The sequence below is a fragment of the Convolutriloba macropyga genome, chromosome 3, assembly GCF_964194025.1.
Source record: "Convolutriloba macropyga chromosome 3, txConMacr16.3, whole genome shotgun sequence".
Lineage (NCBI taxonomy): Eukaryota > Metazoa > Xenacoelomorpha > Acoela > Convolutidae > Convolutriloba > Convolutriloba macropyga.
Window position 1 is genome coordinate 30447405 of NC_134470.1, and position 25951 is coordinate 30473355.

A 25951-nucleotide genomic window follows, 5' to 3' on the forward strand; every position below is an offset into this window, starting at 1 on the left:
AAACATTTCTAATAGATGCTAAAGCAATAAATTTGATCAGTTCTGAGAACTTTCCATTTTGTGAAACTAAGTTCGAAGGAATTAATGTGGTGTTACTTAAAAACTTTAAGATTTTGGAATCAGCGAATAGTTAGACTCTAAAAGTCCTGAATCATAAAATTGAAAAAAGAAAAGGAAAGCAGATTGGAAGATAAAAAGTTTTCATTAAAAAAACTTTCAGATGTTTATTATAAAGAGAAAAAAAATTAACTTTATTTCAAACCGCTGAATCACTGTTTTGTGTTTTAATTATTGCTTGTAGCCCTGTCAGAGAATGAATGTTAAAACTAAAAGTTATAGTACTCATGTTAGGTGCAAAGATTTGTTGTCACCTTTACAAAAATGCCCTATGCAATTTTTATGAAATCGTCAAAAGTGAAGTTTGGAACTTCAAGTAAATATCTTATTTTAATTTCGGATTATGCCTTGATTTCTTTTTAAACCGAACATCAACTGCGACAAAATTTTTGCATCTAACTTCAGTTTCAATTTTTTAGTTATAGTTTTCATTAAAACTGTTTGAGTTTTCAATTTCTAATTCCGAAGCAGTTAGTGACAGTTTTAATCATTCAAATTAATCCCAAAATGTTATTCAATTTTTTCAAACACTACTATGATACTCTATTTTGTTTGTCTTGAGACTCTAAATATGACAAAAGGGACAAATCACAATTACACGCTTTAGAAAAAAAGACACCAGAAAAAAAACAAAACGAAGATTTCCGTGTCTGCAATACCAAATTGGCATACGAAAATTAACAAAACTCCGAATTTAGTCTCTTTTTTCAGAGCTTTCTTCTTGCAAGCAAAAAACAAAGCAAAAAACAAAACGAAAATTTCCGTGTCTGCAAAGACAAATTGGCATACGAAAATTGACAAAACTCCGAATTTAGTCTCTTTTTTCAGAGCTTTCTTCTTGCAAGCATAATTACATAAATTATGCAAGCATTTTAAATGCAAGCATAATTACATAATTATCTACCATTCAAAGTTAGTAAGCAAATTATATGGCAAAATTATAAAGCAAAAATGTTTTTTTTGTTAAATACTTAATCCAAGGCACATTTGATCTTGTCAAATTCAAACTGTCACCTTCGATCTTGCCTGAGATCTAATTCTAACCTAAGGTATAAAGTATCCAAGATCCCAAAATCTTCAATGAAAGAGGACACGTAACCCACCCAGATAGTGTTTTTATACAATGCAGAGACAACTCTTTTTTAAAGATTTTTAAATTTTTGTTTTAATGTTGAAAACGCATTAATCAAATGGTACTTTTTAATTGTTTTTTTAACACATGTTGATGTTTGAGACTATATTAGCAGTTTTCACGAGAATCTTTGATCTTTTAGTAATTTTTGCAATCAGATTTTCAGAAAAATAAATTATTTATTATCGAGGATTCTATTGTAAATTTTTTTCATAATTCCAATTAGAGCCACTGTTCATTGATTAAAAGTGATATAAACAGAATTTCTGTCATTATATATAATCAGTTAGAATAATTATTTTTTTTAGATTTTCAAGTTTTCTTTAATTTGTGTTCTTCTATCATTAATTGCCACTCTCTTGCGGATAAAAATGATCGCCTGAGAAAATAGAAATTTCAGCGCTCTAGTCAATCATTGTTTTATCAATTTGTCATACAGTATGGATAAACCATCATATATCCATAACCGTATTCAGTTCAGTTTTACTCATTTGAAGGCCAAGTGCTAGTGTTATTTAGTTTAATTTCAGTTCATCCAAATCTTCATCACTTCTAGTCTGTTCATGCTGTCTGTGCAGGAAACTGTCTGTTCAGCTTATAAACAAATCTTGCAGTTCCTTTCTGTTTTGTGATTATGTTATGAGCAGAACTTTCATTTCCTGAATTGTACTTTAATTTAATCTTTCGGTAATTTGCATTGCTGAAAATCAGTTCTAATTTAAATCTAGTAATTCGCTTTTCAATCGGACACAGTCGAATAGAAAAGCGCCAATCGCACCGCAATTAGCCAAGTTAACAATTAGAAAATCTAACTGTAGTTATTGAATTGCTATTTGGGGTGCAACTGCCGAAACTGATTTGAACTATAAGCATTCGCGACTCGATTGGAACAATCTGTCGCAATCGAGTACAACATGGCGCAGTCAGCATCTGAATCAAAGAAGACGCCCCTTCATGTAGATGCATTTTGGAAGAAGCCTACTGCCACCCCTCCAGTGACGTGAGATAAATGGATTCAACAGTGGGAGCTAGCATTGTTAGCAAAAGAGGGAATTCAAGTCGACAACTTTCTTAACGATCCACCAACAGCGGTAACATACCCACCCGAGCCAATTTAAGAGGAGCCAAAGGAAAATCACACGCAAGCGACGGAAAGGGATAGAAAAATCCGTTACCAACAACTCAAGTTAAATATGCAAAATCGTTGCACAAACATTGAGGAAATCGGTATCGTGTGCGGAGATAAACCTTGGGGGGATCTGTGAGCAAAAATCGATATCTTTGCTGTATTTGAGCATTGGAACAGAGGGACGACGTATCTTTAAAAGCAAACATGCTCATTTTCAAATAGAAAAACAGCCATTTAAGGAACTATGGCAAGCAATGGAGGACTCATTTACGAAAGTGAGAAATATAACTTACGACCGCTTTGTCTTCTACTCTTGTAAACAACAGAAAGGTGAATCTGTTGAAAGTTTCTACGGTCGTTTTATAGAACAAGCCGAAAACTGTAGTCTAGGAAGTGAGGAAACTATCCTAATTCGAGATGCTTTCATACTAAACATTATAGACCATGAAACCCAAAAGGAGTTGTTAAAGGAAACAGTTGAAGCATCCAAAGCGCTTGAAATAGCAATCCAGATGGAGATGGGGGCACAAAATCAGCAAAAAATTAATCAGAATTTGATGTCAACTACAAACTCAGTAAATGTAGTCAACAATTACCAGACACGCAATCGCAACGCGAATGCCCAACAACCAAACGAGATTTCACGCGATACCCAACTGTGCCCCAAAACTACCAATACAGCAGCATCTGTATGAGCTGCGGCCCACGAAGTAGTCAAAATCATCGACAGATTTGTCTCGCAAATGGAAAAAAAGTGTAATAATTGTGGAATAATTGGCGAGAAAATGTCGAAAGCCAAAACGATCACAGGGACAAACACATAAAGCCCCGCAAACAAACGTCAACCAAACTGATAAGTCTCCCGAAAAAAGTGACGACGAGGAATCCGTTAACCATATAACTAGATATCAGCAACTATACGAGCAAGTATACGATTCGAATTATGACAGTGACTCTGACGACTACGTGGCGGCAATCTCGTATGATTCGGAAAATCAGCTCTAACCTCTAAACGTCAAAGTACAATTCGGAGAAGTAAAAGCAAACGCTATGATTGACTCTGGTAGTGCCGTTAGTCTCATAAGGAAAACATTAGCAAATCAAATTATTCGAACTACACAATCTGCGAAATGGATCATCAAGAGAGAAAAGCGGGATCTAAAAACATTTTCAAACGAACCGATTAAAGTTCTTGGACATCTGGAAACAACGGTTGCATACAATAATTGGATTGATAGAGAAGCCATTCTGACAGTGGTGGAAGTTGGTCACAAGATCATCATTGGAAGAGACCTCCTCCCAAGCCTTGGCCTCGCAGTGGTACAACAAGAACAATCAGAGAACGGTAAATGTGTTAATAACATTAATAATCCCGCATGCAAAATTAAGGAGACAATCGCGGCGCAATTTTCTCATTTAGTATCAAGAATTGGCCTGTCCAAAACACATGTAGTGAAATCAAAATTTCATCAAAAGTTCACAGCAAAGCATCAAAAGGTCGGCGCGTTCCAATAAATCTACAGCCTAGAGTCACGGTAGACTTAGAATGTTTACAGAATGAAGGTCATATCGAAAAACTATCTCGTTGCTCTGACGAACATTTCATATCTCCAATCGCAATTACAGTAAAGAAAGATCGATCTATAAAACTGGCCTTAGATTCTAAAGTACTAAACAAAGCAAGACACAAAAACAAATATCAAATGCCCAACATTCATATGTTAATTGATACAATATCACAACATCTTACTAACACCCAAAATGGCCAACAGGCATATTTCACCACGTTAGACATAGAATATGCATATAGTCAATTACAACTACACGAAGACACCGCAAAACACTGTAATTTCAACATTATCTGTGGGGAATCCACCGGCACTTAGAGATTCAAAACTTGATTCTACGGTCTTACTGATACGCCGGCAGAATTTCAGAAAGCAATGGACTACACTTTAGTAGGTTTACAAAACACCTATTGCTTTTTAGACGACATCATAATCGTTAGTACCGGAACTGAAACAGACCATTTGGCATATGTTACAAAATACTTAAAAAAGTTAGACGAAGGTAATTTAAAAGTAAATTTTCAAAAAAGCCATTTTGCAAAAACGGAAACTGAATGGTTAGGATATAAGTTTACACAAACTGGAATATCACCATTAGAAAGCAAAACCGCAGCAATATTAACAATACCACCAGCAACAACACTAAAACGTCTCCAATCCTTTCTCGGGTCAGTACATTAAATTGGTAAGTTCATACCACACTTAGCACAATTATGCCATCCACTTAGACCACTTCTCAAAAAATCTATGAAGTTTGTTCGGACGGAAGAATACACCACACATTTTAATTTATTGAAAGAAAAAAATGCCAACAGCACAGAAAATAGCCATTACAATCAAAAATTCGATGTTCGAGTTAAGTGTGACGCCTCACGTTCTGGATTGGGTGCAGCACTTGAGCAAAAAACACCCGAAGGTTGGAAACCGATAGCATTTGCGTCACGATTTCTCAACTCAACAGAAGAAAGCTACAGTGTTAACGAACTAGAACTATAGGGAATAGTCTGGTCACTTGACTGTTTCAAATACTACCTATATGGAGAAATTTTTACTGTAGCAACGGACCATCGAGCACTATTGTCTATTCTAAAAGAGCACAGATCGAACAAATCGTAAAATAGTCGATTATCTAGATGGATAGATAGATTACTTCCGTACAACTTCACAATTGAACACATGCCGGGAGCAAATATGGGTTTAGTAGACTACATATCTAGTAACCCATTCGCATGAGCTAAAAAATATCTACATATGACGAACACTTTGTAGTAGCAGCAATATGTAAAATTCGCAACTCAATGAAACCTCTAATTAAAAATAAACAGAACGCATTACAAAAATTTAACAGCATATTAAAGTTACATTCGCCTTCATTTCGTTCAAAACAGTCATTTGCACTGCAAATGCATACACCACTAAATAATAATTCACAAATTAGTACTAAACCCCTTGCATCACAATTACTGCTTTCTCAAAAGAAAGTACCATTCGCGTCGCAATTAACACTATCAAATTCAAAAGTTAATCCGCATTTAAATCCTCCATTCGCATCGCAAAAACCTCTTAAATTTAGAAAATCACAATTTTTACCAAATAACGGTAAAGTGAATAATTCATATTCCATTAACGGATTTGCTGCAAAAGAGGTGCAAATGTCAGGCAGTAAAGAATGTGAACACTCTGAGCAATTATACCCAATAAAGCCCATTAATGGTATTAAGTCAAATAATCCACCTAAAATTGCTAAATTAAGCGCGAGAACACAAATTCCAAAGATAAATACCACTCGCACAAGAATCGCGCGCTTTTTGCCCAATATAGATCCACAACTCACTTAACCTTGAATAATTCTATCAAACCGCTTCACGCAAGTTATTCAGTCAACCATATCAACAAAATGCCAGAAATTGAAGCTACTCGTTCGAAATCTACCCCAACGAAGGCAAGAGTAACATTCTCTGATACAACTCCTTCTACACCCGGCACACATACCTCCTCTAACACCGAGACCCCATCAGGCATTTTGATTGAGGAAGCAGATGACATCTACTTCCCCGAACCGCTAAATAAGGCATTTAGCAGAAAACTTTTGGCCATATTAACTGGGAAAGACGCGATTCTCAAGGAGGTGAGAGACTGCGTAAATCGAGACGACCCCGACAGACTTCGAGAAATAAGTCCCTACCTTTTCTCCTGTTGGCGGGATCTTAGTGTAAAACATGGCGGTGTCTGTCTTGACGAGCGAATAGCAATCCCGAAAGCCATAAAAGACGCAGTACTTGAGGACATACATTCGACGCACCCTGGGAGTTTTGCCATGCTTTCACTTGCGCATTTGGTGGCCGTATATCCATCGGGATATACTGGCAAAGGCCAGTAAGTGCAAAGCTTGCACGGAAATTGGTAAAAATCTTAAATCAGTGATTTTGCACCGCAAATCGGCACCTTTACCAAGATGCTTCGAACCGAATGACGAAATACAAATAGACTTTGGTGGACCAATACTTAATGAAAAGGGTATAGAACAATATTTCATTACAAGTGTAGATAAATATTCAAAATATTAACTATATTCAGAAATAGTAAATAACGCCTCGGGTACAAATGTAATCAAATTCCTAAATATATATATATATATATATATATATATATATATATATATAAGTAGTAATAGGGTGAGCAAGTCTCCCCGGGGGGGGGGGGGGTGTAGACCCCATGTATTAAGATAGGGTATAGGAGTAATTTTTGAGAGAGGGTCTACACTAATGTATTAAGATAGGGTATAGGCGTACATGTATTAAGATAGCGGCGGCCACGTATTAAGATTAGCGGCCGCCACGTATTAAGATTAGTTATAGCGGCCGCCACGTATTAAGATTAGTTATAGCGGCCGCCACGTATTAAGATTAGGAATATCCTCCGCAATGTATTAAGGTTGGGGATAAATCTAGGGGTGTTCCAGGGGGTGAGTAGTAAGGTGGGAGCAGACCAGGGTGATTTTCCGGAGCCACTTGTCACGTGTTTTTAGAGGTCATTTAGGGATTAGCAGGGAATTATACATGCAGCGCGCAGGGAATTGTACAGTCAGCGCGTACGTACAGGCGGGGAATTGTACAGGCAGCGCGCATTAACGGATAATTTCCCTCGCAGTAAATTTCAACATCTTTTGGTTTAACCACAGCAATGTATTAAGATTAGGTATAGCCGCCGCAATGTATTGAGATTAGGTATAGCCGCCGCAATGTATTAAGATTAGGTATAGCCGCCGCAATGTATTAAGATTAGGTATAGCCGCCGCAATGTATTAAGATTAGGTATAGCCGCCGCAATGTATCAAGATTAGGTATAGCCGCCGCAATGTATTAAGATTAGGTATAGCCGCCGCAATGTATTAAGATTAGGTAAAGCCGCCGCAATGTATTAAGATTAGGTATAGCCGCCGCAATGTATTAAGATTAGGTATAGCCGCCGCAATGTATTAAGATTAGGTATAGCCGCCGCAGTGTATTAAGATTAGGTATAGCCGCCGCAATGTATTAAGATTAGGTATAGCCGCCGCAATGTATTAAGATTAGGTATAGCCGCCGCAATGTATTAAGATTAGGTATAACCGCCGCAATGTATTAAGATTAGGTATAGCCGCCGCAATGTATTAAGGTCAGTTATATCCACTAAAATTGAGAAAATTGAAAATTTTTATAAGAATGAATTATGAAGGTACAAAAAGACAGACACAGTATTAATCAAGTACATTATAAGTAATTTTAAACACAACAGAGAGCGCTCACAATACAAAAATTGATTCAATAAATTACAGGTTCAGGGGTACAGTATGAATTCCATCAGATAACACTTTTCGTTTAGGATAAAAATATGAGAGTCCTTCCTTTGTTTGTTCATAGGTAGCGACGCAGTGGTTGATTGTCCGAAATCCTCTATTTGTAGATGTTAAATTGATGACTTCTTCCATCACTCGCCGATATTTTTCCAATGGTCCATCTCCGGTCTCTTCCAATGTTCGTTTGTTCAGTCCTTTGCTGCTGAATTTGTACTTATCCGATTTGGCATCGTAGCAACAATATGTTTTACTACAGAGACAAATCATTTCAGTACATCTAAATTCTTCCTTGAACAGACCTGGTTCACGCTTATCGTGCTTTTTATGTTTATCACAACAAGTTCTAGGGAAGAAATTTTGTACAGCATCAGCTTTGAAAGAATCATCACAATCGTGTTTCCTCAGAGTTTCCCAATCTGCTTTTTTAGATGGACGAATGCAATCGTACAAATTATCGTGCGCTAGAGCTAAGTATAAGGAGTCAGTGTCCATTTCTAACTCTTCGAACGTGTCGACATCGCAAAATTTATCAAAAAAAATGTAATAAAGCCCCAACATACGTAATTTTGCGTACTGAAGTATAAAAAAGCCGACTATTATCGGTTCACGGTGCTCAATTTTTGATTTTACAAGTTCAACTTCGTATAGTTCTTTTGACACACTGTTAAGTCTCTTAAACAATTTCCCGTTGATAGCTTTGTGTGTCTTTTCATCGTTCAAGTATTTTGTCTCTGTATGTCTGCTTCTGTCCATGATTTGGTAACCATAGGAACTATTCCTTAACAATTTCATTGTTTCTGCTACAACGCTTGATTCAGGATTTTCATCTCCAACTCTTCTAGCATCAACAACCGATTGGACAAAATTGTTGAAGCATTTTTTGGGTGTGTACTGAACGAAGCGATAAATTTTGGTGCATTTTAGCCCAAGACTAAGGTAAAAATTGAGTAATGGTGTTATGACTGTTCCATTCTCCAACTTGAAGCTTGAAATTAACATGCGTTGCGGTTGCTTGAGTAAATCGTTATCAATTGCATAATCCCTCATATAATCACCAATATCTGCTCGACTAACATTAAAGTTTTTAAAGATTGGCGGAAAGTTCGAGAACTTGTATTTCAACCCATCTGGAACTTCGAGATCACACTGAACGTAACCAAATAGTTTATCTTCTCTTATCTTTGTAAGTAGAGATTCTTGAGTCAGAGGTAGCTTGAATGGGAAATTGTTTCTCACGTGAATTTTTACAGATTCATCACCTTTGACAGTTTCCCACCAGTTACATTACCATATCTCAACAACTTTATATCCTTTGTTTTGCAAATAGTCTCGTCTTAGTTCATCGTATTCCCGTTTCTTTAATCCTTTCTGAGTCTCTTCCTCTGACATGCTTGCTCTTGCTTCCTGACATGCACAAAAGTGAAAGTAACAACCCATTGCTTCAAAAATAGTTTTACAGTGAGCACAAAATCCGTCTACATTAAAACAATCAATCTTTTTCTGAGTTCCAGTTGTGTAGTAGCTTTCAATAGTGCAGTTAGGACGTTGAGATTGTAGGTACGACATAACCATGTTCTCAAATTTCCTCGATTTATTTTGTCTAGCTTTAAACTTCTGAGAGTCTGAATCAAACTCCCATCTAGTGTAAAGCCCAGTGGGCATTTCTTGACACATTGAGAAGGTGTAAATTTGACTGGCGTCTATACCCACAATTGATTTGCAAATGTTTTCTGTGTTTCGAATGTAGGTTTGATCCACAATTGCTTTTCTAGTAAACACAATAGAGGGACCACCGGTCATATCTTCGCGTTTTTTATCATGTAAATCTTTGTCTGCTTCAACGAAAGGATAGAATTTACTATTAGTTGATTTGTGTAGACAAATATTTGCTAAATTAGGTAGTGTGCAACCCAGTTTTAACATATCAATCCCTTTGTTATGATAGATTTCCATCATTTTCTGCATCGCTTCTGGTGTCGGGACAACATCTTTGTTATTATACCACCTGACAAAGTCTTGAAAAGTTGTCATTTGTTCGCGCTCCCACACACTTTCCAGGTAATTGTAGTTGTCGAATCCCGAGGGGGGCACTACCTTCAACCTAAGTTTTTTCAGAGCCTTCTGTTGGGAAAGTCCACTATTCAACAATTTTGTGAAATCCGTAAATTCTTTTTCCAAGGGGTTGTGATCTCTCAACTTACTAAAGAAACATTCGTAAGGGGGTAGGAAAGTTACATCCAATTTGTTTGGTGAGTCGAACCATTCATAAGGGAAAAACCCTTTGGTCTCTTTTGTCTTGTAAGCTTTGAGGAACGAATCTAGTGATGTTGCTCCACCAAGAAAGTTTAGAATACCGAGAAACTGAACATCGCCAAATTTAAAGGATACAAAATGATTAGCTTTTTTAATAACCGTTGGTTGAATATCGCGCTCGTGAATGAGGTAGGGTAGTAAATAAGACTTGATAAGATTCAGATCATATTTCCCGCTGTTGAATCCAAATACAGGTAAAATGCTGACATAACGTTCAAAATGTTGTTGTAGTTCGAGAAGTTGATTTTTCTGAATTTGGAGGAATTGAGTCGACATATCAATTTCTTCTTCTTCGATATATTGAAATTCAAACATTGGAGTACTCTCATCTTTCCTTCCATTTAGCTTCTCGAAAATAGAACTTACTCTGTTTTTAATTGCATTTTCAATTGAGGAAAATTTTTGCAACATTTCTGCTTTACTTCTGCTAGCTAGTTCTTCTAATGCATCAACAAAAGATACAATCAGTGTCTTGGGGTCTCTGTTGCAAAGGAAAATAGGTTCTTGTAATAAATTAGAGGAAATTGACACAGATATTGGTTCATGTTTTCCTATCCAAGTAGTTGTATTTGTATCTTTTAGTTCATTAGATGGAACGCAGATTGATTCGAAGTCAAATACAGCCAATTTTTTGAACAGTTTTTGTTCTTCCTCATATCCAATTCCAAAACCGTCAAGTTTATCGAACAAAATTTCTCTCAAAGTGTAAACACTCTTCGGATAAATGTGCTGTATCCTATCTTTACAAGATTTCACGTGACGGTGGAAATTACCAGCACGCTTAATAAAGGTATCAAAATTAGGACAGCGGAATCGTTTGAAAAACGTGTTGATATCATCAACATAGCAAATGTGGTTGTTGTAGCGCAGTAGATTAATGTTGTTCTCGTACATCTCAATACTTCTTCTGGCAAGTTCACCTACAAAATCCCCGTCCTCAATGTCAATGTCATAAATGAAAATGTTGTGTTTTATAGCATTTTCAACAAACACAAGGTGATCCATTGACACTCCTCTAAAGTTAATTGCGTCATGACCAGACTCGTGGAGAAAGTCACTGAACAACTTAGCTGCGTTTGTTTCCAGCTCAGCTGATCCATACAAGTGAACAGCCACAGCTCTAAACAAGCAAAGGTAGTCCTTGTAGGTTTCTCCGTATCCATTCGTAACAAGACAATTTACATCGTTTCTCCTCAACAACTGTTCAGGTATAACAGCATCTAAACATCCCATTGGGATATTGTTGAGAAGAGCACAGAAAACTGTTACATTCGTAGTTAGTGCATACCGCCATTTTGTGTTTGCCCTTTCTTGAGCACAAGTCTCAATCAAATCCAATTTCTCTACTCTATCCTGAAGTGAGACTAAGTCTCCCTTAGAACAAAGTAAATGAGACTTCTCAACGAAGGTGTTGTTCTCATGAGCATAAAAGTATCGGTATTCGTCTGTGTCAACATTTCGTAAAATAAATCCCAGGGATAAATTTATTTTTGCAGCACAGTTAAGCTTTTCAAACACTTCCTTCAGTTTTTCATTAATTTCGCTGGGATCAAGTCTCGACATTTTAAAATTGAATACTCTATGTCTCCCATTCTCCATCTCAGTATTGTCAAAGAAGTGTTGACAGGCACTAAGTTCCTGCTGTAACTGTTCGTTGTTCCTATCCAATTCTTCCGATTCTAGTACTTCTTTCAAGTTTTTGCTGGATTTGGTTCCAACTTTGGTCGATGTTCTGTGTTTCCGTCTCTTATGTTGTTGAAGAGAATAAAAACTTGGAAATTCCTCCAAGCATATAGTGCACACTGTACTAAGCTTCTTTTCTTGAGGAGCGTGATGCTTAGCAAGGTGGTAGTTCAAGTCCTCTTTCCTCTTTGTGTAGAAATAAGGACACTTGGGACATTTTAAAGTACCACTATCACACGATTTTTTGTGTCGAGCCATTTGCTGCTTGACAACCATTTTCTCGCACTTTGAGCATTTGACAGGAAGATTTCTATCAAGAGAAGGCATTGTATTGTTGTGATCCAAAATAAATTGAATAAATTTTAAGTAAATTGCCGAGCAACTGTATCTGATAACAAAGTGAGAATGAATACAATTTTTGGTTTTTTAGTTAGAATAACTTTTATGACTAATTATTTCCATATAAGGAAATGACGTAATTTCTATTTTTAGTAACATTACGCAATACGAAAAATCAAGAACTTCCTACGAAGCAGCCACAGTGTTACATTATACATTGTATTTAAATCCAGAAAACATCAAAAATGTGTAACCTTATTCCTTGGAGGAAAATCGGAAATCTTAAGTTATATTTATTTGTCATATTGCTGATTTGTGTTACTTTGTTACAAAACAATACTATTCATCCCAAAACAGACTTCTTAATAAAATCTATCTGTCAGATGCTTGCTCACTTAGAGAATACAAATATTATTGTAAACAAACTAATTTTGTAATTTCATCGATAAAACACTAAATGTGTTTTTACAATAATATTAAAACATTAGAGAAGAAAACTCCTACTTTAATTGAAGATAACTTATATACAATTGACGTTAACGTGATTATATTACAAACTACAAACCAATCAAATTTTAGTATTAAGAAACTTGTTGTAGAAGTTAATGATATCGTTTTGCTTATCTCATTCTCTCTTTTAACATTTTTTTTATTTTAATAGATTAATACGTGAAATTTTACTCATTTGTGAAACATGTTGATCAAAAACCATTTAGAAATATTGGAGAAGATTTACAAGAGAAAAGAAGGTATACCTGATTCATACAAAATTGACGAAATTGATGTAGATTCATACTTTTTTTTACAATTTTTTGGACATTTTCACAAAATCCAACAGAATAATCCGATTTAGTAAAGGATTTGAGTATGCAACGTTCTCTATTAAAAAAATTGAATATGAGGAGTTTATTGCGAAACAGTCTTTCGATTTATCCTCAGAATTGCATGTAAGCAAATACGAATTGTTGTTCATTTTGAACTCCGTCCCCGATATATTGGAACAGTACAGAAATATTTCACAAACAAACTTTGTTCCTCTCCCAGAACCAATAACAATAACTTCTTCACTACAGAGGGCTTTGTACTTCCATTATTACAACGACTACAATGCAGTGGGAGTACTGATCAGGTTCGGAATTCGTTTACCTAACGTATATATACAGAAATTTGATTCCAAAAATGGAACATTTTCCGAGATTGATCTGAGATTTGACGAATTGGAAAAAATTTATCAAAGCTTGACTTTTTTGGTAAATTATGCCACTTCATTTCAAATTAAATAGACCATTTTAGGTAAAAGCATAGTCGGAAACCTGTATGTATCCTTCACTTCCTACCTTGTTAGAAAATTTTACCCAAATTTGGATTTGAATTTCAGTTCGTCCAGAAATTTCAAGCTAAACGTCACTTTTTCTCATAAAATCTTCCATCTTTGGTTACTGTTGTCTGATTGGACAGAGCACACTATATATAGAGGTTGTTGATTTTGACATTATCATTTGATCCAACTTCTCTGAAAACATCATCACTACTTTCTCACATTATACTAACTACTCCTCAACATTTTATCCTGCTATCGAGCTCCAACATTCACTTTCTTCCTGTTTAAAAATACTTACTTTAGTTCTAACTTTTGTTTAAATCTAATTTATACATCCTGTTCCCTTCCTAAAAAGGAAATTTGCTGCTTTATAACTTTCTCTCCACTGATTGCTTTTATCACGTTCTCGACAAGAATCTTTTCATCCATTCTCATCACTTTCTAACAAAAACCTCTTCTATCATTTATTCCAAAATGGAGTTCACCGTTCAAAATAATAACCTTCTGTACTCATTTTCTTTTACTGAGGATATTGCTCGGATAGGAGTTCGAGATTTATCAAACGGACTGTATGAGTCTATGATCACTTTACCCATTACTGTGTGGCACATTATTGAGCACCAGCGAAAACAGTTTGATACATATCATCAGGGACAGGTCCCAATCACGGAGAATCAACTCGGAACTCACGCGATGGGACTCGAAGTTGCTGTTGTCAGTGGACACCACTATCCTCACGTTAATGGATCTGATTTTCCTGCCAACTACGTAGCTGGAAATATTCAGTACACATTTCCTTGGGAGGAAGGGCAAATTCCAAACAGTTGGTTCACTACACCGGATGTAGGTGAGGTATCAGGACCGGAGGTGGAAAATAATCTTCTCCAAATAGCTTCAAGAGCTCATAGAAGAGAACATAGCGAGTTGAGTATTGATACTAGTACCACCACGTCATTTAACGATCTGGAAAACTTTGATCCAGCGCAGTACTATGGATCTACTGACATGTCAACTACACCCTCGATGACAACCCCATCGATTGAGGAAGGAACAGCTCACAACCCTATCTTTTTGAGTGATGTACCTAATACCCCAGTCACTGTTCAACCAACTCAACTACCTGGTAGAATTGAGCGACAAAGAGGTTTCGGTAATGAAATTCAGAACTTACCAGATTATGTTATTGAAACTCTTTTTGAATGATTTCTATGTTCAATTTTGTAAACTATTTTGTATTTGTTCGTAAATAAAATAAAGTTTCTGAATACCTTTTGGGTGTTTCGTATTAAATTTACATTTTCAATTTTATAATTTTTTTATAGTTTTCCAGAATAAAAGATTAACACGAAAGGTTACTTGATAATTTAGGTACTTGGTTATTATTGAAAATTTGTTTTTCGACAATTAAGAAAAATACCAAATTTAAATTTGATATTTAAGAAAATTGTCGAATTTATTTTCGATATTTAACAAAAAATGTCGAGAAAAAATTCGATTTTTAAGAAAAAATTACTGTTACAAATCCGATTTTTAAGCTGCAAGAACAGATTCAAAACTTGTCATTTTAAAAATTATTAAAATTTATGTTTTTTTCTTAAAATCATACCGTAAAACTAGGAAAATTGAGAAAAAATTGCACATTTGGCACGCACAGTTTGGTAACATTTTTGATTTTTTAATGAAAAATCTGAGGTTCTATCTTTGACTTTTAACAAAAAATGTTGTGTGAAACTTCGACATTTAAAAAACAAATCGACTTCAAATTTCGACTTTTAGAATATACACTAATAATAAAACATTTTAGTACAAACACTTTATTACTTTCTAACTTCAAAGTACAACATGGGGTTATCAATTATTCCATGACCATCTAGTAAACAATCAACAATTTTTATTAATTCACTCTCATACTTTGAGTTCTTAAGAGACTGAATTCGGTCGAAGAAGGATGATCTCAATGTTTGTGTGCTTGCATTTCTTTGCTCAGCTCTCAGTAGATGTCTCTTGAACTTTTTTCTACTCAATCTCTTCTTAGACACGCTGGGTAGTTTTTCAACAAAATTGTTTTCCGAATTATGTTGTACCGCTCTCTTCAATTGGGTGAAAACAAGTCCTGCTTCTTCGTTTGTGTGACCAAAAAACTGATGTTTATATAAGGTGTATAAGCAGTCCACTGTCTGATATTGAAAAAAAAAATCATCCAATTTTTGGAGTAATTCATTAATGGAAGATGAAATGAGAATTATGTGATAAGAACAATTTTTCAGAGGACAAAAAGTGTAATTGTGAGACGCAACAGAGTATTCACTAGTAAGCAAGTAAGGTTTATAATCCTTAACTGATACGCAAATGAACAAGGATTTCTCACAAAATTTTTTATAAAAGTCAGGTAAAACTTGACACATAACTGCTGCCATTCTGTAACCAAAGTGATTTTGGAGTGATTCTTTTAAACTACCGTATAAGGAAATAACGCAATTCAGTTCAAACGCAGCGAAAATTTCATTTGAAAAATGACACAGTTCAAGAGACAGCAACTCAGAAAAATCCGTTGTTTTACTTGTTCTAAATATTTCAAACACTATTACTCGCTAATGCAACACAGACGTGCTAAACATCAAGATAAATATGCTGCTCTAGTTCAAATGTTTGCTCAACTTAAAATTTCTGACTAAGTTTCCTTATAAGGAATTTTTGTAAAATGACGCAATTGAACTTTCCATATTTGGAAATGAAAGAAAGATAATGACATCATTACCAAATAAAGGTGATCGGAAACAATAGAGGAAGTAAAATTGCAAGTTAAATCATTCAATTAATTTCTCTCTGTCACATTAAGTTGATAAAATGTCTCTCTCTCAAGTCTCTCCGTTTTACTCGAGTGCTCCGTCTATGTTTACCGATTCTCAACCTAAAACTGGAACTGATTCGGTTCCATTTTATATAGACTTTGGTTCTAACCCAAAAAGATTTGGGAGATTTACTGTGTCCCAGATTTCTAAAAACGGACAAAATTATTCCGAACCAACTTTCCAAGTCTTCAAAAAAGATAATTCTGGAACATTTGAGAAGTACCAACAACTTCGAATAGGAGATTACGAATTCAAGAAAATCTGTTTCCTCAAGAACAATATCCTGGAGGGGGAGTTGGAACTGAGTGAGCACCCGACTCAATTTGATAAGAACGCATGTATGGAGGATGTGCTGCAACGATGTCACAAAGTCAGAGAGGTCAGCATAGGACGAAATCGACGAATATATGTGACTTTCATTCAATACGTTCAGGAGAATCCAGCCTCCATTTATGTGCAGATTCGGCTCTTTTGTCGCAAGGAAAACAATGAGTTCAAGCAGGTGACTTATGTCAGCTACACTTTGGACGAGTTCAAGGAACTGATTCAAAATTTGAGTGACTTTTCTAACATTGAACAATGTACACTTCAATAATAATTGTTGAGTGATTTTGTAATATGTCTTTGTCTTCTCTACAATAAATTTTTCATTTTAGAAAGCTTTGATCTGAGAATGAGTTGGGATATTGGCTGCTCAAGAAACATTTTTTTGAGTCTCAGAGACAAGTCAAAGGTTTTTCACGTTAGACTTCATTACGAACTTAAAAGATATTCCTATACTGTTCTTGAAGCTCAAAATTTTCCCAAATTAGAAAATTTGGACATAGAGTCGCAAATTTCAGAATTTAAGTGGGTTATTCACAACGGATTACGCAGAACAAGTCTTATATATCGTTCAGATAAACAACAAGTTACCATTTCACAACATCGTTGGAACGGATATCAGTGGAGTTTTCTGACAAATATTGAATTAAAAAAAGAAGAGTACGAGAATTTACTAGAGCATCTCCCTACACTTTTATCTTATATTGAAAAGTTTAAGAAAACTTGCATTGACATGGATGAAGGAACGCAAAGTTGATGGATATTGTCATTCTTGTCAACATATTCAATTGCTACGGAAGCATCCTTTCAATGTTTCCCGAAAATGAAAAACGCAAAAACTGTTTTTTAGCGGCCTGTAAAATTTGGGACAAGAATATAAATTTGGAGGAAATTAACCAAAAATTTCCTCATGGAGGACTTATTGGTTATGGAAATTCCTTTTTAGATTTTTTCTTTGCTAGATTGAAAGTTTTTCGATTACATGCTATACTACACGATTCTGCTGGAGCGGTTAAAGCAACTACAAACAAGGGACCAGGATACTGTTACATGCTACCAAATTTTCCAAGCTCATATTTCTTGGGACATTTAACTGGGTTAATCTTTTGTGTCTTTATTAAATTTTATCATCCTCAAATTTTCAAAATGCTAGACTGCTAATCATTTTTGTAATAATTCAACCTAGAAAAAAGAATGTCTCTCGTTGTGTTTGATATTGAGTGCTTGGAAGGGAAAATTGTCAAGGAGTTGGGTGTTTTCAAGGATGGAATTGTATTGGAATACAGTTTCCTCCCACCCAAAGACTATAAACCTACTTTTCAAGCAAAATGGAACACTAAAAATTTACATGGGATTAATTGGAACAATGGAAAACTGGAATACACTGAGTTGTCATCAATCATTCACCAACATTGTTCATCTACAACAGAATACTTTGCAAAAGGGTTAGAGAAGTGTAATCTTCTCTCAAATTACTTGTGTAAAGATGTGGAGAATCTAGATGATCTTGGTTGTCCAAAAGTTTCCAAACTTCTCAATAACTCGGATCCTGACTGGGATTGTAGCAATTATCCGTATCGACACAAAAAGACATTTCACTGTGCAGAGAAGAAAGCTTATGCTTACGGATTTTGGACTCTGGATTTTTTTGATAACGTATAATATTTGTAACTTCTATTTGTAATTTCTATTTGTATTTGTGATCGTTTTGTAATTTATTATTTTTATTTTACTACTTTTGAAATCAGAGAGAAGTTGCATTCCCAGTTCAAAAAATTGATTTTCCCTTAAAAATAAGGTATAAATGACCGAGCATACAGATAACGGTTTAAATTTAGGTAATTTTGTCTTTGATGATAATAACCAGGAACGACAATCGTGGAAATGATTTGGACAGACTTGTAATAGATCTCTGGTGGTTTTTTTGTCCCAATTTTTTGTTATTTTGTTAATATTAGCGTGCTGTATTGTAAGAATAACTCTTGCCGGAAGAAACAACAGTTTGGATTGCTATCTTATCTAGTACAGTCGGTTATATTTTACCTTCTATTAAACTATGAACAAAATAATCTCTACTAAGGAACGCATATTTATTTCATTGGTGGGACCAAGTGGGTCTGGAAAATCTCATCTTATCCATGATTGGCTAATTATTGGAGCTTTTCAACCCGATTTTGATAAAATTTACTATTTTTATCAACATTATCAATCACTTTACGGTCTAATGTCCAAAAACATTAAAAACATTTAATTTATTCAAGGAGTTGACTTTGAGTTCATTCAGAGTCTACCCAATAATGGAACAAAGTATTTGCTGATTTTTGATGATTCTTGTGAAGAAATCTCAAGCTCGAAAGAATTTGTTAAAATCGCGACAGCTGGAAGACACAAAGGTCTTAGTACAATATATATAAAGCATAATCTTTTTCATCAGAGTAGGTTGGGAAGAGATATTGAGTTACAAAATACTCATATAGTTTTATTCAAGTCTCCTAGAGATGTTCTCAAGATTAACACTCTTAGTCAACAGCTCGGGTTAGGATCACAATTAAAAGATTGGTATACAAAAGCTACTTCAATCCCGTATGGTCACTTACTCATTGATCTAACTCCGAAAACAGTCGACTCTCTTAGATTTTGCAGAAACAGTGGTTCTATTCCCACTATTTTTTTTCTCCCTAAGACGAAACAAGAGATTACTTTTTTGAACGATGAACACACAACATCTCTCTACGCTCATAACGTTCCAAACGTATTCCCAGAACTTCAAGAAATCGTTCCTAAGAAATTGTCCAAAAGATTTCATTCAGTTTCTAAACGAATGCATAGTAAACCTTCTCGGGGAACAACTACAGGAAATACGAAAACAAGACGTAATAAAGTACAGAGACGAAATTCATCAACTCGTGCTAAAAAGAACCGGAATAAATAAAAGAAGAGCAATTTTAAGTTCACGAAAAGGAATAGAGCTCATATCAATTTTGACACCATCTATCATTAATCGATTGTCTTGAAATGGAACAGTTTGTTTTGATTCCTCAACACCTTTACGAACAAAAATTCAAATTAGAAGTTAAAAAGTTGGACACTTTTGAGCAGAAACCAAGTTTCTGTCCCAACACATTTGAACCCTAATTACAAGGAAATCAGCATCAAAACCAGATCTTTAAAGAACGAATCAATTGTAGATCAAATTTTGAATTCACCGCGAGTCAAGCTATCTCTCAACGACACAATTTTATTAGATGGAAGGCATTAAAAAGAAAACGTTGATTTTCCCGACATATATTACACAATACTTGATGCTACCGGAATAAATCCGCAAAAAGTAATAAACAAAGATGCCAAAAGCAAAGACAGAGGGAGCTGGATTCCTTTCAAAATCTGAAAAAGCCAAGCTACAAAGGCTGCATAGAGATGGAAAAGCCGCATATGGATCAATTAAAAATCTACAAAAGGCAAGTGGGTTATCCAAAAAGAAAGTTGCCTACTTTCTACACAGTAAAGATTCCTACACAATGTATCGTCATGCAACACGACATTTCAAAAGATTACCAGCATTTGCTAAGCGAATCAATGAGATCTGGTGTCTCGATCTAGCTTTTATGGATAAATTATCGGATACTAATAATGGAGTGAAGTATTTATTAGTATGTGTTGACGTCTTTTCTCGCTTTGTTCGTGTGCAACCAATGAAGTCAAAGTACTCTACCGATGCAGTTGTAGCTTTCAAAAAAATGTTGCGTAAAAAAGTATGCCCGCGAAAGTATGGGTTGACCAGGGAACAGAGTTTAGTGGTGAGTTTCGAAAGTTTTGTATGGACAAGAAAATTAAAATTTACTCTACTAGAAGTGAAACGAAAGCTGCTGTAGCAGAACGAGCCATTAAATCCCTGAGAAACATTATTTATCGGTTTATGGAAGAAAATGGTGACAAATACATGAGAAAAATGGATTCCTTTGTCAAAACTATGAACACAAGAGTTAATCGCTCAACAGGTAAAGCTCCAAAAAATGTAACAAACAAAGACTTTTTGTCAATTTTTTACAGAAACCCAATTAACCAATATAAACGACCACGTTTTAAAGTGGGTGAAAATGTTCGTATATCAAAAAAAGATATTCCATTCAGAAAAGGTTATAAATCACAGTTCACAAATGAAATATTCAAAATTGTTAAAGTTGCTACTTTTAAACCGCCAACCTATAACCTTTGTGGAGAACAAGGTGATGAAATTCTAGGTAAATTTTATGAACAAGAGCTTTCAAAGTGTATCATTTAAAGATGAGTTCTTTCTTTGTTGAGTTGGTTTCCAATGCGTCGTTTGATTGTTACCCAAACAATACACTAAGTTCTTTCGCGAATTTTCTACCTGAACAAATTAATCTTGATGGAGAATGGGAGGTAGCGATAACAGAACTGTCGTATCCTTCCTTGTACCAAAACATAACAGAGGGTAAATTCTTCTATCTAGATGAAGCAACACCAGATACAAAACCATCGGATTATTACACACTTGATCCAGGTCTATACCCTTCGATCTCTGATATTGTCAATGAAATGAATAGAAAAATTCAGGAACGTGAAAAATATGAAAAAACGCCCATCAAGTTACACGTTAACAAAATTACAGCGAATTTCTTTGAGTCTTCCAAATCAGAACTCTTTACTTGTCATTTTTAGTGCCGATCTTTGTCATGTCTTTGGATGCGAAGAAGCTGTTTATGGTATGGGTGTTTTCATGAGTGGTGGTGGTCCACATTTTCCCAAGTTTCCTTATGACATTGTACGAATACACACCTTAATGATATATAGTGATATTGTTGAATACAATATTGTGGGTGATACAAAAGCTGCTCTTTTACGATGCATTCCGTTTATATCAAAAGTTAAGAATGGAGATATCATCTCAACGGGATAATACATGAATTATCAAAATTTTCCAAACTTACAATTTAAAAAAATTCTAAAAAACTCATTCCACAGCATAAAACTTGAGCTCCGGGACTCTTATGGTGAAAAAGTTCCTTTCAACTCTGTTGGTGTGACAAGAGCGGTACTAATGTTTAGAAAAACTTCTGACAATCATTTTTAGATTTAAAGTTGTAGAAAATGGTTGCTGATAGTGATTTACCGTATTTTCGTGGTTATTCAAGACAGAGGGGAAGAGGATTCGGAGCGTTAGCACAAACAATTGGGAGGACAGCTATTCCATTCTTGAGGAGATATGTTGTCCCAGCAGCAAAAAGAGTTGGTGCTGATTTGCTTGATATAGCTGCACCAGCTGCACTCTCTATGGACACAAAGCTTTAATTTCCAATGAATTTAACGCTTCCACAAGAAATAATGAAGGTATTTTGGCTTGTCATGGATATGAATTTGAAAAAGAACCCAGCGATTTTGAGAAAAGCCCTTTTATAGATCGAGAGGAAGAACTTTTGCTGAAAAATGGAACTACTTATTACGGTAAATTAGCAATTGATTTGTTCCAATGTGAAAAGTTACTGCTTCCAAATACAAAAGTTAGACTGAAATTGATTCGTGCAAGACCCAATTTCTACATGATCTCCTACAATCCTCACGTCTCCCTTAAAGTTCTTGACTGTTCCCTGTTTACAAGACGTGTTGTTGTTAACGAAGTGTATCACCAGACTATCAAATATCAATTAACTCATCAACCTGCTTGTTACAACTTTATGGAAACAATTGCACGCACATTTATTATTCCTTCAGGACAGAACCAGTTTATTCAGGAAAATGTTTTTAACAATGCTCCAATCAGAAGAGTAGCTATTGCGATGAACACAAATTCAGCATTCACAGGACATTTTCAAGAAAATCCTTTCCATTATCAGAAATTTGGTTTACGAGAACTAAGAATTGTTCGAGGAGGTAGAGCTATAGTATCAGTTGATACAACCAATGGCAATGAATTTTAACGAAGAGATTCCCGCGTTACCACATAATCTATTTCAGAACCATTACGTGCTTGTATTTGATCTCACTTCACTTCAAGATGCTGGAGAAAGTATTCATTATCCTGAGCTCAGCGGTGAAAGTATCCGATTAGAAATGTTTTTCGACCGCCCGCTAAGAAGCGTGACAGAATTAATTGTTCTAGGAGAAAGGATGTCCACTGTTAAAATTGATAAGTTCGGAACGGTTGCTAAAAATGTCTGAAGATTTTTGCGTTAACGAAAATTTTTTCATGTTTTTTTTCAGTTTTTTATGGGTTTTACATCATTGCTTTCTGCATTGGAACATTTTTGGGTTATATATTATTGTCACCCAGTCGCCATTCTTTTCACCAAATAATTTCTTAAAATGAACGTTAACTGGGTGCGAACTAATTCAAACTTTTTTGTTTACGTTCCTCTCCTAATTTTTCTGGTACTTCTTTTTATAATTATTTTATTCTACCCCAAATCCCATTACAATTCTGTTGACAAAATTAAAAAGTCAAGCAACCTTTTATAGAGCAAGGTAAAAAGTCCAATGATTGTTGCTTTTATGAAGAGAATGAGTCTTTTCAGCTTGACTGTACAGTTAGAAATCCGTGTGTTAATGGTACTTGCGAAATAAAGCAGAGAAAAATTGTTTGTCATGGATAACACTTCTGTGAGACAGATTATTGAACGAATCCCAGAACCCAAATACCGCTATATTGGATCGTTTCCAGCAGATTGTGTTCCAAGGCTACCCACATTCAGTTTTGCTATCATCAACACTTCTCCGAGCAGTGAAGCTGGAGAGCATTGGATAATGATTGCTCGACTCAATCGAACTTATTACTATGCTGATTCTTTGGCTCGTCCAATCACAAAATACAAATTTTTGAATAAAAAGTATCAGAAAATGATACAACAACCAGTTCAGAAAACTGATAATTTGTGTGGATTTTACACAATATTTGCAGCATTTCAACTATTTAATTTTTTTCAAACAAAACTGAACAAGGTTCATGACGTTCATGTTTTAAACTTTATAAGTAATTATATGTGAATTAGATAAATTTAATGTAAAATAAGTCGAAGTGTAATAAAGTCGACAGTAATTTTTTTCTAAATTCCTTAATTCTTCGTTAGTTACTCAAATTTTTGTTGTCGACTTTATTAACTACTCGGCTAAATGTACTTTAATACTCTTTTCTTTTGTACTATCATCATGTAAACGTTTGATTAAATTTGTATTTGCATGTGCTTAATTTGTACTGTGTCTGTTATTTTGTACTTATTAATTCAATTTTTTTTCTTTTATTTAACTTTTTTCCATGTTATGAGCACGTAAAAGTCCACTAGTACTGTGACAATGCCAGATCAGCAAGAGGTAGTTTCGATCTACCGACCTCTGGGTTATGAGCCCAGCACGCTTCCGCTGCGCCATCTTGCTATTTAGGGTCGGCTATACCTAATCTTAATACATTGCGGCGGCTATACCTAATCTTAATACATTGCGGCGGCTATACCTAATCTTAATACATTGCGGCGGCTATACCTAATCTTAATACATTGCGGCGGCTATACCTAATCTTAATACATTGCGGCGGCTATACCTAATCCTAATACATTGCGGCGGCTATACCTAATCTTAATACATTGCGGCGGCTATACCTAATCTTAATACATTGCGCTGGTTATACCAATAAACATGTTGAAATTTACTGCGAGGGGAATTATCCGTTAATTCCCGCTACCTGTACAATTTCCCGCCTGTACAATTCCCGTGCGCGCTGCCTGTACAATTCCCCGCCTGTACAATTCCCGTGCGCGCTGCCTGTACAATTCCCCGCCTGTACAATTCCCTGCGCGGAAAGGCCAATGACCGGCTCCCAAAAATGCGGCTGATCTACTCACACTATACTACTAATACCCTGGTCCCTATACTTAATCTTAATACGTTGCGGCGGCTATTCCTAATCTTAATACGTTGCGGCGGCTATTCCTAATCTTAATACGTTGCGGCGGCTATTCCTAATCTTAATACGTTGCGGCGGCTATTCCTAATCTTAATACGTTGCGGCGGCTATTCCTAATCTTAATACGTTGCGGCGGCTATTCCTAATCTTAATACGTGGCGGCCGCTATAACTAATCTTAATACGTGGCGGCCGCTATCTTAATACATGTACGCCGCCTATACCCTATCTTAATACATTAGTGTAGACCCGCGCTCAAAAATTACTCCTATACCCTATCTTAATACATGGGGTCTACACCCCCCCCCCGGGGAGACTTGCTCACCCTATTACTACTTATATGGCACGCAGGTCTTTTCTTTCGCAGCTATTCCGGCAATCTGTCGGCTATGTTTTTGTTTTGAAATGCTCTCGAAGAATGTTTGAAACAATTAATGTAAATCTGCTGGTCTTTTTATGCAAAGTTTTCACATGACCGTTTTGACTCTTCGAGTGACTTTTGCGCCCTAGACTTTTTCGGTTTTCATGATCTAAATTTCTCTCTCGTTCAAAAGAGTCCGCAGTTTAATTCAAGTGGGGCAGTTCGCTACTAATTGTCAAATGAAAAGTGCGCCGAAATTGGTGTTTTTTTTTCATAGCCGCATCAGCTTTTCTGCCGGCTATTATAGCGCTTTTATTTTTTAATAGCCGCGTCAGCAATTCCAGGCGGCTATTATTGCGCTCTTTTGTCTAACAGATTTTTAATTTGTCTTACCCTGACTTTTTCAATGACTTCAGTGACTTCTACTGCTTTTCCGTTAAAATTTGGCTGCTTGACGTCATTTCTGCTTTTAGGTTGATTGCGTGACTTACCTCGCTCAAAAAATGACTTCTGAACGCATTTATGGAACTTTGTTTTACGAACATTTACTAGTTAAAAATCAATTGTGTGCATCTAAGTGGTGCCAAATTTATATACCCTAAATCTTGAGTATTAGTCTTAAGTTTTTGATTTCGAAAATCAATTTTGAGAAAGCTCTTTAAGGGCTTTTTACTTATAGACCGTATGTGTATCATAAAAATGACAGTACGTATCTAACCCAAAAAATCTAGTGGTCTGCTAAAAGACTTTTGGTCAATCTGCCTATCTTGTTTCTTTAGTTGTTTCAATTCATGGCAGGCCACAAGCGTCTATCGTATCGCGGCTGTTTTCCGCAATCTGCCGGCTATGTTTTACAATTCAAAGAATTTGAATTGTATTGGGGCGCTGTCTTTTTTTAAGATCTGCTATGTTTTTTTCGGCTATGTTTTTTCTTCCGGTTATGTTTTTTTAAGATCTGTTCACATTTTCATGATTTTTGAAGTCAAATTGGAGTAGTGATTTTGGTCACGCCGAAACAGGAAGTGGAGCGAAAAAGCGATTGGTTTTGCAGCGTGATTTT

General features: G+C 35.6%; 2 protein-coding genes across 2 annotated transcripts in view; both read left to right on the forward strand.

Annotated features, from left to right (window-relative positions):
• LOC142336147 (multiple coagulation factor deficiency protein 2 homolog) overlaps positions 1-25951 on the forward strand; it is a 548941-nt gene that overhangs the window by 430264 nt on the left and 92726 nt on the right. The gene's annotated exons all lie outside the window — the stretch shown is intronic.
• Positions 1-25951, forward strand: part of LOC142336603 (AP-1 complex subunit gamma-1-like) — a 100826-nt gene that overhangs the window by 63280 nt on the left and 11595 nt on the right. Inside the window, exons 15-18 of the mRNA XM_075385513.1 lie at positions 2618-3067; positions 3174-3358; positions 3617-3723; positions 5827-6322. Coding sequence (XP_075241628.1) covers positions 2618-3067; positions 3174-3358; positions 3617-3723; positions 5827-6322 — 1238 coding nt within the window. The remainder of the gene's footprint in view (positions 1-2617; positions 3068-3173; positions 3359-3616; positions 3724-5826; positions 6323-25951) is intronic.